Raw genomic sequence first — 14,622 nt, 5'->3', positions numbered from 1 at the left:
ACTCGCACATCTGTGAGACAGGTTTTATAAGGATGTTCATTATTCCACCTTTATAATTATAAAATACAATGGAATGGATTAAATGTCCATCAAAAAGAAATGTTATGTGTCATAACATAACCATTAAATAAATGAAATAAATCTATATGTACTAACATATGAAGTTGTCCATTATTTGTAAAGTAAATAGAGTTGCAAAGCAATGCATAATAGGCCTAATTTTTAAGTATGCACAAAGCTACACATCTTGATGTTTGATTTATGTGTTCATACAAACATGACAAAACAGATACATCTGGGAAGTCATTTGGGAAGGAGATGAAGAGAAAGAGGATTGCAATTTTTTATTGTCTGCACTTTCTTTAATTGCACAAGGTATGTATTCTTGAAAAACCCTCTATTCAAATGGTAGACATTGGGTAATATAATGTCTGCAGCTAATAACTCACCTAATGAAGTGTTGGGAAATGAAAGAAACCAGATGATTTCACAGACAGCTAAGTCCTGATTGGCCTCTCAGTTGCCAGCCTCCTGGAATTGAGTTTAAATTCCTTCTACAAACTTACAACTCATCAAAGGGTAAAATTATTCACCAAGAAACTGGAGAAATCAACTGGACTTTGAATATCATTTCACCTGTACATTTTGCCAAGTGGAGAGAAAGGTAATGTTAACTGATCATATTTCAAATAGAACTTTTTAAAAAATGTCTCCTCTGAAAAGGGAAAAAATAGAGTGAAAGATTGATACTATTTTGTTACTGTAGGTAGCATTTTGAAACATGAAGACTATGATTCTACTACTTTATCTTCTAGGATCAACTCAGTCATTACCGGTAAGTGCAATCTGTCTATTTTATTATCATTTGGCCTCAGGCCCACCACCCACTGCTTGTAGACCTATCTTTCTTCCTGCACTCCATCAACACTGCTCTGTCCTGTGACCCATTCCCTTAGTTTTCTGTTTTTGTTTTCCAAGGTGAAAATGATAAACTAATAAGGTGGCAGTGCATATTTCAACATACTTAGATTTTTTTAAAAGCATCCACTCTAACATGATAGAATTTCAATTATGTTGGCAGAACAGTGGGGTAGAAACTAGGGGGAGGGGGAAGGAATGCCTTAAATTATATCTACTCAAAGTGGCTAATTATTTTACTTTCCAAAAAGAATTTAAGACTTTCTTGGTAACCCATTATGTTCTCATAACTAAAGAGGTAAACTACATTTTTTTATTTTACAAATTGGAAGCATGAAACATATAGACTATATAAACTCTAAAAAGATTACCAAATTGTGTGACTATATAAACTCTGAAAAGGGGGATCAAAGTGCACAACACCAGGGGAATATTACAAAGTGGCCAACTTTTTTTACTTAGAACATTAAAAAATATATTCACATGTAACAAGTGTTTAAAAGAAGGAGAACTAGTGTCCGAATACATACTCCAATTGTCCTCCAATATTTTATAGACACAGATGTGGGTGGTTTGGATCTCTAAATGGACTTCCCTTTGACCATTTGAGATGCTTGAGTGTGGACATAGAGAAAAAATTAGATGCAATTTTCTATGAAATAGGAGAACACAAAGAGACCATTCTTAATTGAACTCTCTTGACATGTCTATAGTCATCCACACAATCAACAAATACTTATTGAAATCTCTATGTACCAAATATTGCACTAGCTGCTGAAAATACAATGGTGAGGGGTAAAAAAAAAAAAAAAAGACATGATCCTTCATGGTGTTTGCAACGACTGTAGATACTAATAAAGATTTTTTAAATAAATGTTGTTATAAATTATAACTATGACTAGTTCTATGAAGATGAATAGGGTATCTTATGTGGAGGGGTTAGAACCAATCTCCTTTTATTTCACTCCAAATATACCAATGTCCTTCTTTAAAGAAGTTGTCTGCAAAAAATTATTTTTGAAACAAGCTAAATTAGCAATTCTTTTGTAAAATACAGATTTTTCACTTCAAACAAATTTACCAAAAAGTTCTTCGAAATAGGGTATCTTTAGTGTATTTAAATTACCATATAATTTGTGAAAACTCAAGATAAATAAAACTTTCCAGGCATACAGCCACTATCATTCAAGGTTGACTGAGGAGTTGTGTGAAGGTTAATGCAGATTGCTAAACACCAACGATATGACAGCAGCTGGCAAGTTAGTGGTGCAGGGGGTGCAGGGGGTGATACTGACATGCCTTTAAGGTACAGCAGTGGTATTTATCAAATGAAAAATCAGGACACATGGACAAGATATTTTTTATTATTTGTAAATGAGTTTATTGAATTATCATAAAGGTATAAAAAATGAACCAAATTTTAAATGTGGACACATAAAAGAGCCTAGTGATTATTTTTAGCAGATCCAAAGCTTGGAAATAGGGTACACATTGGTGATGGAGTAGAATGCATATTCAGGAGAGTGGCTGGGGTAAGTGACTTTGATCAATAAGAAAGTAAACTCAAGCAAAGACTTGAAGCAGGTGAGAGAGTGAGCCAATGTCTAGGGTAAGAATATTCCAAACAGAGGAAACAGACAGAGGTGATGTTTTGAGGCAAGAGTGAGCCCATCTGCCCAGAGATAGCAAGTATCTTTGATGGCAGCAACAAAGTGAGCAAGAGGAAGTGGGATGGGATGGAAGGTCAAAGAGATAATAGAGGTCCAGGGCATGAGGACTGTGTAGGCCATCATAGAGTCTCTGGCTGTTACTCCAAGTGAAAATGGAAGCCTATGGAGGGGTTGAGCAGAGAAGCGAAAGAACCAGACTACTGTTTTCTTTTTTTTTTTAAGATTTTATTTATTTATTCATGGGGGACACAGAGAGAGAGAGAGAGAGAGAGAAAGAGAGAGATTGAGGCAGAGGGAGAAGCAGGCTCCACACAGGGAGCCTGATGTGGGACTCAATCCCGGGACTCCAGGATCACACCCTGGCCTGAAGGCAGGCACTAAACCACTGAACCACCCAGGCATCCCAAGACTATTGTTTTCAAAGGAGCACTCTGGTTGCCATGCTGACAATAGATTGTGGGGAATGAAAAGCATGCATACATAATCTTAAACCTTAAAGGGACCTCTAAGGGTAGATAATACCAATCTTACCTCTTACAACAGAAGGGAAAAGTCCTTAGTGAAACCAGTCAGTGGCAGCTTCAAGATACAGCCAAGTCACTCAAGGGCTGATACAGTGCTGGAGGGCCATACCACTCTGCCCTCTGGGATGCAAAGGCAAACTGGAGTTGACCAGGCCAGGAGGCTTCTACCTGAATGCAGAGAAGCTGATGAAAAAGGATTTATTTATTCGAGGACTAAGAGAACTTGCAGGGATTCTGGTACAGGCTCTGCTACTTGCCATATCACCTTGGGCAGGTCACTTTGCTTCTGTGAACCTTAGTTTCCTCATCTATAAAACAAAATGATACAACTAGATAATACGGATGTCAATGACATTTTCATACCTGCAATTAGGTTATTTTTAATACACTAGGAAAATACCCAGGCCAGGGACAAAATTGAATTTCCATTACAGGAAATGACTTGTCAGGCACAAGGCAGAAGCAGGAAGCTTCATGACAATGCAGTAGAAGTTATGGCAGTTTACCTCAAGCATGGGGGAAAAGCAAATACAGAGCTAATGTGCTGACGATGTTTTTCATGTCCTAGAAAAGGAGAAAGGCAATTCCAGAAAAGAGAAGGAAGCCTAGGAATTACCACCATGTGCTCAACCCCACCTTAGATCCCTCCCCACCACACCCTTCTGCTGTGGCATTTTTCCACTCTACAATCCCATCTCCTGTCATACATGAAACTTTCCAGGGAATTAAAACTACTCCAGAAACACACAAAGCCTAAAAGCAGACATTTCTGCATTTGTGACAACTTTTTACGTCCTGGAAATAAATGGATACAAAACCCCAGACCCAACCCTGCCTCATCTAATATTTGTTATCACAGGCACAGCTCAACCCGGCTTTGGGACTTCCTCCAACGAAACTGACTCCACACCAGGCAACACTGCTAAACCAGCAACAGCCAAATCAGGTAAGCGTCTACAGTGGAGAACATCTGCAGACCAACAAAGGGAGCATGTTAAGACTAGTAAATTTAAAATCAAGATATACACCAAGTATTATGGCTGAACAAGAGAGGATGACTTTCTCTTGGGAAGAAAAAAAAGAATCAACATGCCTTTTGAAAATTTTGAGCAGGAAAAGCAAAACATCTTCATTATTTTTCTTTTTGTCTCAGTAATAATTTGGTTTAGCAACCAATAGTAAACTCTGAAAAGCAATAGCTACACCTATAGACAAAGCTTGGTCATCAATGCTCTTGAAATACTGTGACATAATCATATGTGGTAGCTGCCGGAGCCAGCAGGGATTAAGATACTTCTACATAAATAACTGCAGATTTCCTTATAACCTTTTTAAGTTCTTTTGTTACTGATGAGCTGATGTTACCATAAAATCTGTTTCTTCAAAGCATATTGAAAGACTTTTGAAATCTACATTGTCTCTTGGCTACGCCCTTCTTCCGACTCCAACCCTTGTTCTGCTCTAAAGGATCCCTTCTTACCTACACCTAAACTTTGTGAAATAGTACAATAACAGCAAAGTCTGAAGCCTTTTTTAATTTATGGACATTAGAGAACACTCAAGACAGGACCACATCTCACTCCTTAAGGAACCTGAAGCTTATACAATTTAGGGGTCCTGTTTAAGAAAAAGAACACAAAATTAGATATGTAAAATTACATATGAAAGTGTATGAGATAAGAAATAAGAGCCAATTACACATTTTTAATCTCAACACACTGCTACGATGCCTCTGAGGGCCATGGAAAAGATCAACACTGATAAGAGGTCCCAAAGCTTAACCTCCATTTACCTTCATCCTAAATCCACCTGTGACAGGAGTATAGTACTTGAGGATATCCACCATTGGCAGTGTGCTGGAAACAGACAAGCTCTGTTCTTACCTCAATTTCAATGCCCTACAGGTCTTCCCCTCTTTAAGTCTAATACCACTGACACAGATGTTCACACTGGCATCAGATCTGCAGCTGGTAAGTACCCTTAAATCATTTTAATATCCACTGTTAAATATAATACCTAATGTTGAGTATATCCACAAACACACACACACACACACACACAACACACATTCTTTGTGGATAAGTTGAAAAAGTACACAGAAAAGTCAGAGCATGGGATGCCATTCAGTATAACATTAAAAATTCCTCCTAGTAAATGGGCTTTTAGGGGAATTAATCAAATTCTCACATATTTACTGCTTTAGTTCTTCTTATGTCTTCTTCAAGGTCCTCTGTGCATTCCCCTGACATATTTTCCTCACTGGCTTCACAATGTCCACACACCTACACAAACGCTATAACTCCTATCATCATCCCAACAAGAGCAAACCAGAAGGGGTAGAAAGATCTTCATCCTTCTCAAGGACTATCTGTATAGTTGACTCTGTCTGGGAGAGGAAACATAATAAATTCCTCTCCTGATTAAGGTGGTCAAATTTAAATACAGTATTTAGGCCATATTCAGACTAGATATTTCATTGTGACCCTCACCATTTTTATGGGACTACCTATGAAGGAATTAATTTCTTTATAAGAAAGTTAGCAAAAAATCCCATGAACCATAATTATTATAGTCAAAAGGGGAAAGTGAGGATAAAATCATCCAAGTAATCCTTGAGAAAATGCGTTCATATGGGAAAAGTTAGTCCTGCACATTAGGGTTGTACCAGTAGACTAAGTAAGTCCCCGAAGTCTCTACATCTAATTCCTAATGCAATAGTATATCACATACTAGTTTTTATGTGTGAATAGTAAGTGTATACATGTGCCTTGCAAATCCTCCCTTCAAGCATATTTTGCATTTGGTAAATACATTTTAGTTTCTTGAATGTGCAACACATGGCACAACACAATGACAATCTTCTCCGTTGTCCTACAGCTAAATCCTGCTGCAGGGATGGCTTCTGGTACCCAGACCCTCCCACTCAGCCTGGGGGTACTGAACACACAACAGCAGCTGCAACCCCAAGTAAGTTCAAGACAGGAGTTCAGTTCAACTTCAGGGAGTATATTCTATCTAGAAGCCTAAAGGGGAGGAAAGAATTTTTTAAGGTTCTTACAAATTTTACCCAGAAGAGCACCTGGGTGGCTTGGTCAGTTAAGCATCAGACTCTTGGTGTCGGCTCAGGTCATGATCTCAGGGTCCTGGGGTGGAGCCCCACAGCTGGTTTCATACTCAGCATGGGGTCTGCTTGGGATTCTCTCTTTCCCTCTTCTACCCCTGCCCTCTCGTGCATTCCCTCTTTCTCTCCCTCTTTCTCTCTCTCTCTACCAAATAAATAAATAAATAAATAAATAAATAAATAAATAAATATTTTTTTATATATAAAGTTTTTATTTATTTATTCACAAGAGACGCACAGAGAGAGAGAGAGAGAGAGAGAGAGGCAGAGACACAGGCAAAGGGAGAAGCAGGCTCCACGCAGGGAGCCCGAAGTGGGACTCGAACCTGGGTTTCCAGGATCACACCCTGGGCTGAAGTCGGTGCTAAACTGCTGAGCCACCCAGACTGCCCAATAAATAATTCTTTAAAAAAAAAGTTTACCCAGAAATTTACAGAGGGATGTTCAATTAAACATAGAACATTTTTGGCAATTTGCTCCTTGATGAAAACTCACCAAGAAAGCTGAGCACACCACCCTATAACTTCTCTAAAATACATTTGTAATGAGTAACAGGAAAATGTGAGGCACTGGGGAAAACTGAAAAGTAAACAAATATAAAGGAGGAAATCGAGAGATAGCAGGATTCTTTTCTAGCTTGCTCTTTTCTATAGAAGACTTTCTGGATGACCAGAATCATCCCAAAGAAAAAAATCAAGAGATGAATTTGCATCAAGTCTAATCTTTTTCTGTGCTTGTTCCATGCCCAAGTCCCCAGTGACTTCCTAGTTCCTTCTCCCCTCCCATCATTACTGGCTTTCAGGAAACCCTCCCCCCAAAAAACCCTCTGTCACTAAGATTTAAATGGCATATGTAGAGCATCACTCTTACCAGAAGTGTTGTGTTTTAACAAAAGACAGCCCAAGATTTACCTTCTTGAAACTTCTCTAAATACCTTAGTGACTGGAGAAATACATAATGATCTCTTTACAGCTAGACTAAATTGTTTAGAGGTAACTTATTCTCTGTGACAGATTAATCCAGCCCCTGTCTTTCCCACATAATGATCTAATTTTTTGTAGAAGTGTCTTTATGTATTATATATATTGTGTGTTAATTATAGAGAATTGAGAAAATTTAGAAAACCAAAAAGAAAAATAACCCACCCGTAATCCTACCAGCCAAAACTAAACACAGCCAGCATTCTAGGGTATGTCCTTCCAGTTGTTTTTCTACACATATAAGTACATTTTTTAAAGAAAATATATTCTTACTATGTCTAGTGTTCTATAATCTAATTTTTTCACTTAATGTATTTTGAATAGTTTTTGTATTTTGAAATATTCACTTATAAAATTGTTTTGATTGTTTAATGTTCTATCATACTGCAAAAATTTGTTTGTTTGTTTTTTAAAGATTTTATTTATTTATTCATGAGAGACACAGAGAGAGAAAGGTAGAGACACAGTCAGAGGGAGAAGCAGACTTCATGCAGGGAGCCCAATGTGGGGCTCGATCCCGGGACTCCAGGATCACGCTCTGCGTCAAAGGCAGGCGCTAAACTGCTGAGCCACCCAGGGATCTCCAAAATTTGGTTTTTTTAATCAAAATTTTTGCTTCTGTAAAGAGTATTACAGTGAAAACACTTTAACTAAGTCTTTAACCATATCAATGATTATTTCCTTAGAATCAGTTCTTAGGAATAGTATTTGTGGGTCTAAAGATACACAAAAGTGCAAGACTTCTAGTACATGTTCCCAAATTATGAAACATAAATACAGCAATGAGCCAATATATTCTAATTATCTTCCTACCTCTCTGGACACCTCCAGGTCATATTAAGAGCAAGCTTGTATTAATTAGTAAATGTAATCAAAGCTGGGTGTAATTGACAAAATAATTTGAAGTTGCTTAATTTAAATTCTATATCATATGCAACTGATACTTTTCTCTGTATTTTCATTGTCCAAAATAACAGTACAAGAAACCCTATATTGCTTCATTTATTCCTCTTTGTGAAATTCTGTGACATAACTAATTTTTACATTTTACATTTTTACATTTTTACATTTTCTTTTTTAATATTGAGATGTATATAAATCAGCACTTACTTCTTACAGATATATTAGAGCCTTCACTCAAAGTATTTGCCGCTTATTTATATCTTAATAATAAAAGTGATCCTCTGAAAAAGACTAGAAACACAAGCAAGTAAAATGAGACTCTCTTTAAACATGACCCTGATGTAATCCATATGCTAACTCTCCAGCTTCAGTTTCAATTGTTACCCAGCTCTAACCTTGAAGTCCAATTTGGCACATCTTCATATTCACCGAAGAATATCCACTGCAGTCAAAGGCTTTAGTAGGCACTGTAGATGATCCTGAAGGTTCAGCAGAGAGGGTGTGACATTGCATGCTCCCCAATATGCAATAATATAAATCAATCACCATACTTAGTAGGGATTCTTCAATGTCTTCAGGATATGCCACCACCAAGTGTCCCCATATGTGACCTCCTGTGCAGCCCCAGCCCTTCCAATCCTGAGTCTCCCTATGCAGCTGACCTACATCCTCTGCCAGAAACCTGGGCACCTGTCCACAGCTCTTATTTATCAACATGAGGCCAACATGATTAAGGATGAACTCTAAAACCACAAAACCCTGGCCAAATCCCAGCTCCCTAGTTATACGTGTGTGGTCAAGTTACTTCACTCTGCGGCTCATTTTCCTCATGATTTAAAACAGGGATTAAAGTAGAACCTATTTCGAGGGCTGTTAAAAGGATTACATAAACAAATAAACATAAAGCACTTAGAATAGTACCTACCACACAGAAAACACTCAGTGTTAGCTATTTTATTTCAAACAATTCCTCCACCAAAATCTAATACAATTTTTTTCTCTTTACTGTTATATTGATGAACAACTAAATTATCTTTTATGACACTTCATATTCACATATCTGTGGTTTCCTATTTGTATCTTTTTGTTCTTTCTAATTGGCCTTTAAAGAAGAAATCTCAATTATGCTTTTTTCCAAATCCTCAGTACCCCTTCCCTTCAACCCATTTTCCCATCGCCATTCTGAAGAATAGTTGGGCTTTTTTTTGTCAGTAGCCAAGGATCTGACTGACAGTAAGGCTTTTTCTTAAATGTATGTCCTAAATATGTGTGTGTACCTTTTGGCATTATGGGTATTACTGTACAAACTATCCTGAGAAATAACAAAGTTAAGAGTCTCTACTTCATAAGACTTCTACATCTTTTGGGTTGGTTAGTGTCAAAATTCCATTTGGATAACTTTCATGACTCTATGTGAATTTCTATAAAAATAAAAATAAATTTTAAAACCCTAATTCTCTGTACAAATTCGAGATTAGTTCTTAGAGTATCAGAGCATGCCAACACCTCACCCCAATCTTTTCAACTAAAACTTCGTAAAATTTATGTGGTTATCAGTGACCTGTGAAGTAGTTCTCACTTACGTCTAAGAACTCTGCCAGTATCTAGATGATAGAATGATATTAACTGTAATTTTCTACCAGTGCTCTATTTTAACAGCAAAATATCCATCCAGATTACCATTATGAGACTAAACACATATGCTTCATTAAATCTTTGTATTTTAAAAATCCATTTTTAATGTGTCTTCTGAGATGTCATATAAAAGAAACATATGCATTCTACTATTCTTATTGCTTGTACAGTTTGGAGATAGCTTGAGACCAAAATTATTTTTTGCCCATTCTATTCAGTAACTAAATGTGCTGCCTTGGACTGATTTCTAAATCTCTCTGGGTCTAATCTGCTTTTTTCAAATTGGTTGACTTCCAATTCCCAATTAACTCTATGAGTTTCTACCTATGACTGTAGCTGATACATTGGTAACAAATATTTATTCAATGAATATTCTATACTTTTAAGAAGATCTCAGTATTTATATCATCTGCTAGAACTTATCTTTGAATATAATTTTTATTGAATTTTTCACTCTTTTTCAGATGTTACCAGTTATTGTAGCACACCTTGGAGCCCATGTAAGATTATTCTATAACGTAATTTTTATTTTATATCATCTTAGTTTGACATATGTCATCCTGCCTCAATTCACCAGATAGTTGCCAAATTTCTTATTTACTTTGCACTGTATAAACACTGGTTATGATGAGCTAACCCTTATTGAGCATTTATTATACATCAGACACTGTTCTAGGTATTTTATTATTTGTTATATACTATCTCGGTATTCATACCAACCTTTGAAGATAATATTTTTATTTCTAATTTGAAGAACAATTGGAAATACAGTTCGTCAGTTACAATCACACAGTAAATGTCATGGATGAACTAGTCAGCCCCTTAAACCATACAGCTAAGAAAAAAATTAATTAATGGGACTGATCTAATGATTAATGATTTGGGGGATTTCTTTTTCAATCTCAAATTTACTTATTAACTATGTATCTTTTCCCTAAAAATAATACAAACACCTTCTTTTCTCCTTATTTTCCTTTATGAAAGGTAATACTACTTGAGATTACTGATAAAATTACCAAGGGTCAAGATCATATAGGACCCACATCAGGTGGTAGCTTTAAATTCTGAAAGCAGAATCAGATAGAAAGTCTGTATCAATTTTTAATTCCACATCTGGGAACACAACCCAATGAAATAATCTGAAATATAGCAAAGGTCTATTTACAAATATATTAATCAAAATAATAATATGTGTGATAGAGAAAAAAATCGGGTGCAACTTAAATTTAAACAAAAGGAAAATGATTGAGTAGGTGGTGCAACATAAGAGCAAATACTTTGTGACCATTCAAAAAGTACATTTATTTGAATCTGTCACTGGTAAGGTTAAATAATAGTTGGTGTATTATTAAAAGAAAAAATAAGACCCAAATTACATAAAGAGCTTATATAAATTATATAAATAACTTCTATTATATAAAAAAGAAATGTGTGAAAAACATGTAGAAGAAAATCCATCAGGCTCTGTATGACAGGATAGTATTTTTTTCTTTGTTGCTTTCTGCATTTTCCAAGTTTCCTCCAATGTACATATATTACTTAATAGTAGAAAAATATATGTTTTAAAATTCAGAAGACTTCACATCACTCAGATCTTAGGTATTAGCAGTCCAATATCATAAAGTGACTTGAATTATCTGAAACAAGTCATAAAGGCAATTAAAATACTGTTGAAAAATTTTAAATCTCTTTACAAATTTTAAAGTATTTTAAGTTTTTAAATTATATTATACATACCTTACCTCAAATATATTAAACTTTGTCTAACAACTTGTGTTATTATTTTCCTTTTAGGGTGCTATCCTGAGCTCAGAGGAATTGGTAAAAAAAAAAAATTAAATTACTAGCATTTCAAATTCTTCTCATGCTATCACAATCCTGCTTTCTGTCACCACACAATCTCTTTTTACCACAACGCTTAAATCTGGTGTATATTATCGTAAAATGAACATTTTTTACAGATCCTTGCATTGAGATACCTTTGTCTAGCTGAGGATTTCATATCCTTCTCCAACTACTTTTCCATTAATTTGACTTAGCTTTTGTTTTCCATATGTTGATATTAGATTCTATTCTATCCAGAAGTTCAATGCATATTTTTAACTTTATATGATTAAAATCTAGGATTATCAATGATCAAAAAACATGCAATGTTGAATAATATACTTATTGGTATTTGTTGCAGGAAAAATTAATTTCTTGGCTTAAATTTTTAATATTTATGGGAAAAGTTCTAGCATTTTATCCTGACGGATGAACTCTTCCCTATACACATAAATAACTAGAAGGCTGAACCTAAATAATACTCATCTTACCATCATTAGATACTTCTGTATCTTTCCCCATAAGTCATTTTTAGAAAAAAATGAATTAATGTGATATCTAAACATGACACTGAAGAGTTGAGGCATTATCTGGGAAGACAGGTTTTCTTTTAAATCTTTCTATTATGAAAAAGGTAGAGATTTACTAGATTGTTCACAAATAAAATCAAATAATGGGGCTGTTTTTCAACACTGATACATGAAAGCCCACATTTACCATTAATAAGCCAATTTTAAGAGACACCTTCTAGATCTTTTATATATATTGCCTTTAATCCTCACCAAATTACAAACTACAGATATTTTTTAAATAAACTTTATGCCCAGTGTGGGGCTTGATCTTAACCCCAAGATCAAGAGTTGCATGTTCTGCAAACTGAGTCACCCAGGCACCCCACAAAGCGCAGATTTTTTAACCCAGGTATATAGATAACAAAACTGAGGCTCAGAGAACTTGAGCTATGTTGGTCCCAAGGTCAAGAAGTAGTAGATTCAGATCAAAAGTCATTTTTCTATCTGCTATACCAGTGGTTTTCAAACTTTTTAAAGTAAAACCCACAGTAATAGCTGTATCTTTAATGCAGCTAACACACAAACACACACACATACACACTTCATGAAATAGTATTTACCCTTACTGTATGGAATGCACTTGGTAACTTATATCTATTCTTTGTGTCTTATTTTTTAATGATAGGCCTTACCACCTTCTTTATTTCAAATCTATAGATGCCATGACCCCCAGCTTGAAAACACTGTGTTTCACTCCTGTCTCTTTTCTGGCATAAGTCTAATTCTGCCTTCAGTACCTGGTAAATCTAAGACAGTGTTTTCCAAACTTCAGTCTTGGATCACCAAATCAAGACAATTCAGGGTGCTGATAAAAATGTAGATTTCTGGATCCTGCCCTAGATCAGATCAATCAGAATCTCTCTAACAATGGAGCCTGGGAATTTAAACAAACTTCTCAGGAGGCTCTTACACAAACTAACAATTAGGAACTATGCCCAAAAAAACTGGCCTATATCTTAATTATGAGCCTTCAAGCCTTCCTATTTTATGTCAACATCACTGGAACTGAGGAGTTTCAGAGAACAAGTTCCTGCCTGAACTTTCTCCAAATCACGTTCATACTAAATTATTTCTTCTTAGGAGAAACTTATTACAGTAATATTTTCCAGGAAAAATAAATAAATATAGGCAGCAACAATGTTTATATCCAGTATGCAAATCACTGACAAACCTACACAGAAGAGTTCCTTTAAGTAACCTCAAGGAATACACAAGTTGCTGAACTGACAAGAAAAGTATTTCTGACTGAATATTCAATGCCCTCAAAAAAAATCAAAAGAAACTTGAAAACATGCAAACCATGAGATGAGGATTGATTGACTAATTAATTTTTCCCATTAATTTTTTGTCTCTTAAATTCTTTAAAAACTTCTGGGCAAAAGAGAGACTATAATTTAGGTCAGTAGCAGAGATATAGCCCAGCATAATTGTATGGATTTTCTATCTTAGTTCTACCTCCATGTACACCTGAGATGAACAAATTATTCATTATTCCTTTTCCCATGACTGGCTTGGTTCTGATTTATCCTTTCTGAGGAAAATAAAATACAGCATGGAATTAGTCATGAAACCAGCACCAGGCTTGATCAGGAGAGGGAAGCATTTCTTCTGAGAAATGCCTAATCTTTATTATTTTCTCTGACTCTACTACCCTTTCCATCTTGCATCCCTGCCCCAACTCACTGCCCTTGAAGGAGAAAAGGCTGGTTGACCAGCCTTAAAATGTGTCCTTTTGACTTTGTTTGCCTTTTCCTTTCCTCATTCCAGCCAGGGTCCCCACAAATCTTCACAGGCCTCATTTTTCAGCCACTGTTTCCTGGAGCCATCCTGCCTACCAGTCCAGCTAATCCAGATGCCCAGAATGGAATCCTTCCTGCAGGGCAAGCAGGAGGGAATCCTGCCATCCAGGGAACCCCGGAGAGCTTCTCCACTACTCCCAGCGACACAGATGATGACTTTGGAGTGACCGCCCCTGCAGGCATCCAAAGGGGCACACACACTACCCAGGAAACCACCAGTGGGCCACCAAATGGTAAATTTTCTGAGCCAGGAAAATGCTGCAGGAGTCACCGCAGAGTGGGAACAGGGTTCTTTGTCTTGCCTTGACAAATACAGATCCTAATAAAATCAGGGCTCCCTTTTACCTCATACAAATGATTCCAGCAATGTGAGGGAATATTTTTACTGGGCCACCAATCCTATTGTATCAACCCAGAAAGGAGACATTTAATTGCTGGCATTTAATAGAAAATATTTAATAGAAAATAACACATTTTCTATTGGACCTGGAAGTCTTTGGAAAGAGACTGTGCTCTCCCTTTCTTATCTCTCTCTCTGACCCCCAAACATAGACAGGTCTACAACAGACACAGTTAATCAATCATTGTACTCTTGTCCACTCACTGATCATGGATGATACACAGAAATTCTTAACATAGTATTACAAGCAGCCACTAGTAATAGTTGCAAAACTAA

General features: G+C 36.2%; 1 protein-coding gene across 1 annotated transcript; it reads left to right on the top strand.

The window, feature by feature from the left end:
- Positions 1-781: 781 nt before the first annotated feature.
- AMTN (amelotin) lies at positions 782-14,253 on the top strand. The gene is made up of 7 exons (XM_026003481.2): positions 782-835; positions 3,972-4,058; positions 5,017-5,082; positions 5,990-6,079; positions 10,216-10,251; positions 11,546-11,572; positions 13,915-14,253. Exons 1-7 carry the CDS (start codon positions 782-784, stop codon positions 14,251-14,253), a joined length of 699 nt encoding a protein of 232 aa, XP_025859266.2.
- The last annotated feature ends 369 nt before the right edge of the window (positions 14,254-14,622 follow it).

The sequence above is a fragment of the Vulpes vulpes genome, chromosome 2 (assembly GCF_048418805.1).
Source record: "Vulpes vulpes isolate BD-2025 chromosome 2, VulVul3, whole genome shotgun sequence".
Classification (NCBI taxonomy): Eukaryota; Metazoa; Chordata; class Mammalia; order Carnivora; family Canidae; genus Vulpes; species Vulpes vulpes.
This window is presented reverse-complemented; position numbering and strand designations above follow the sequence as displayed.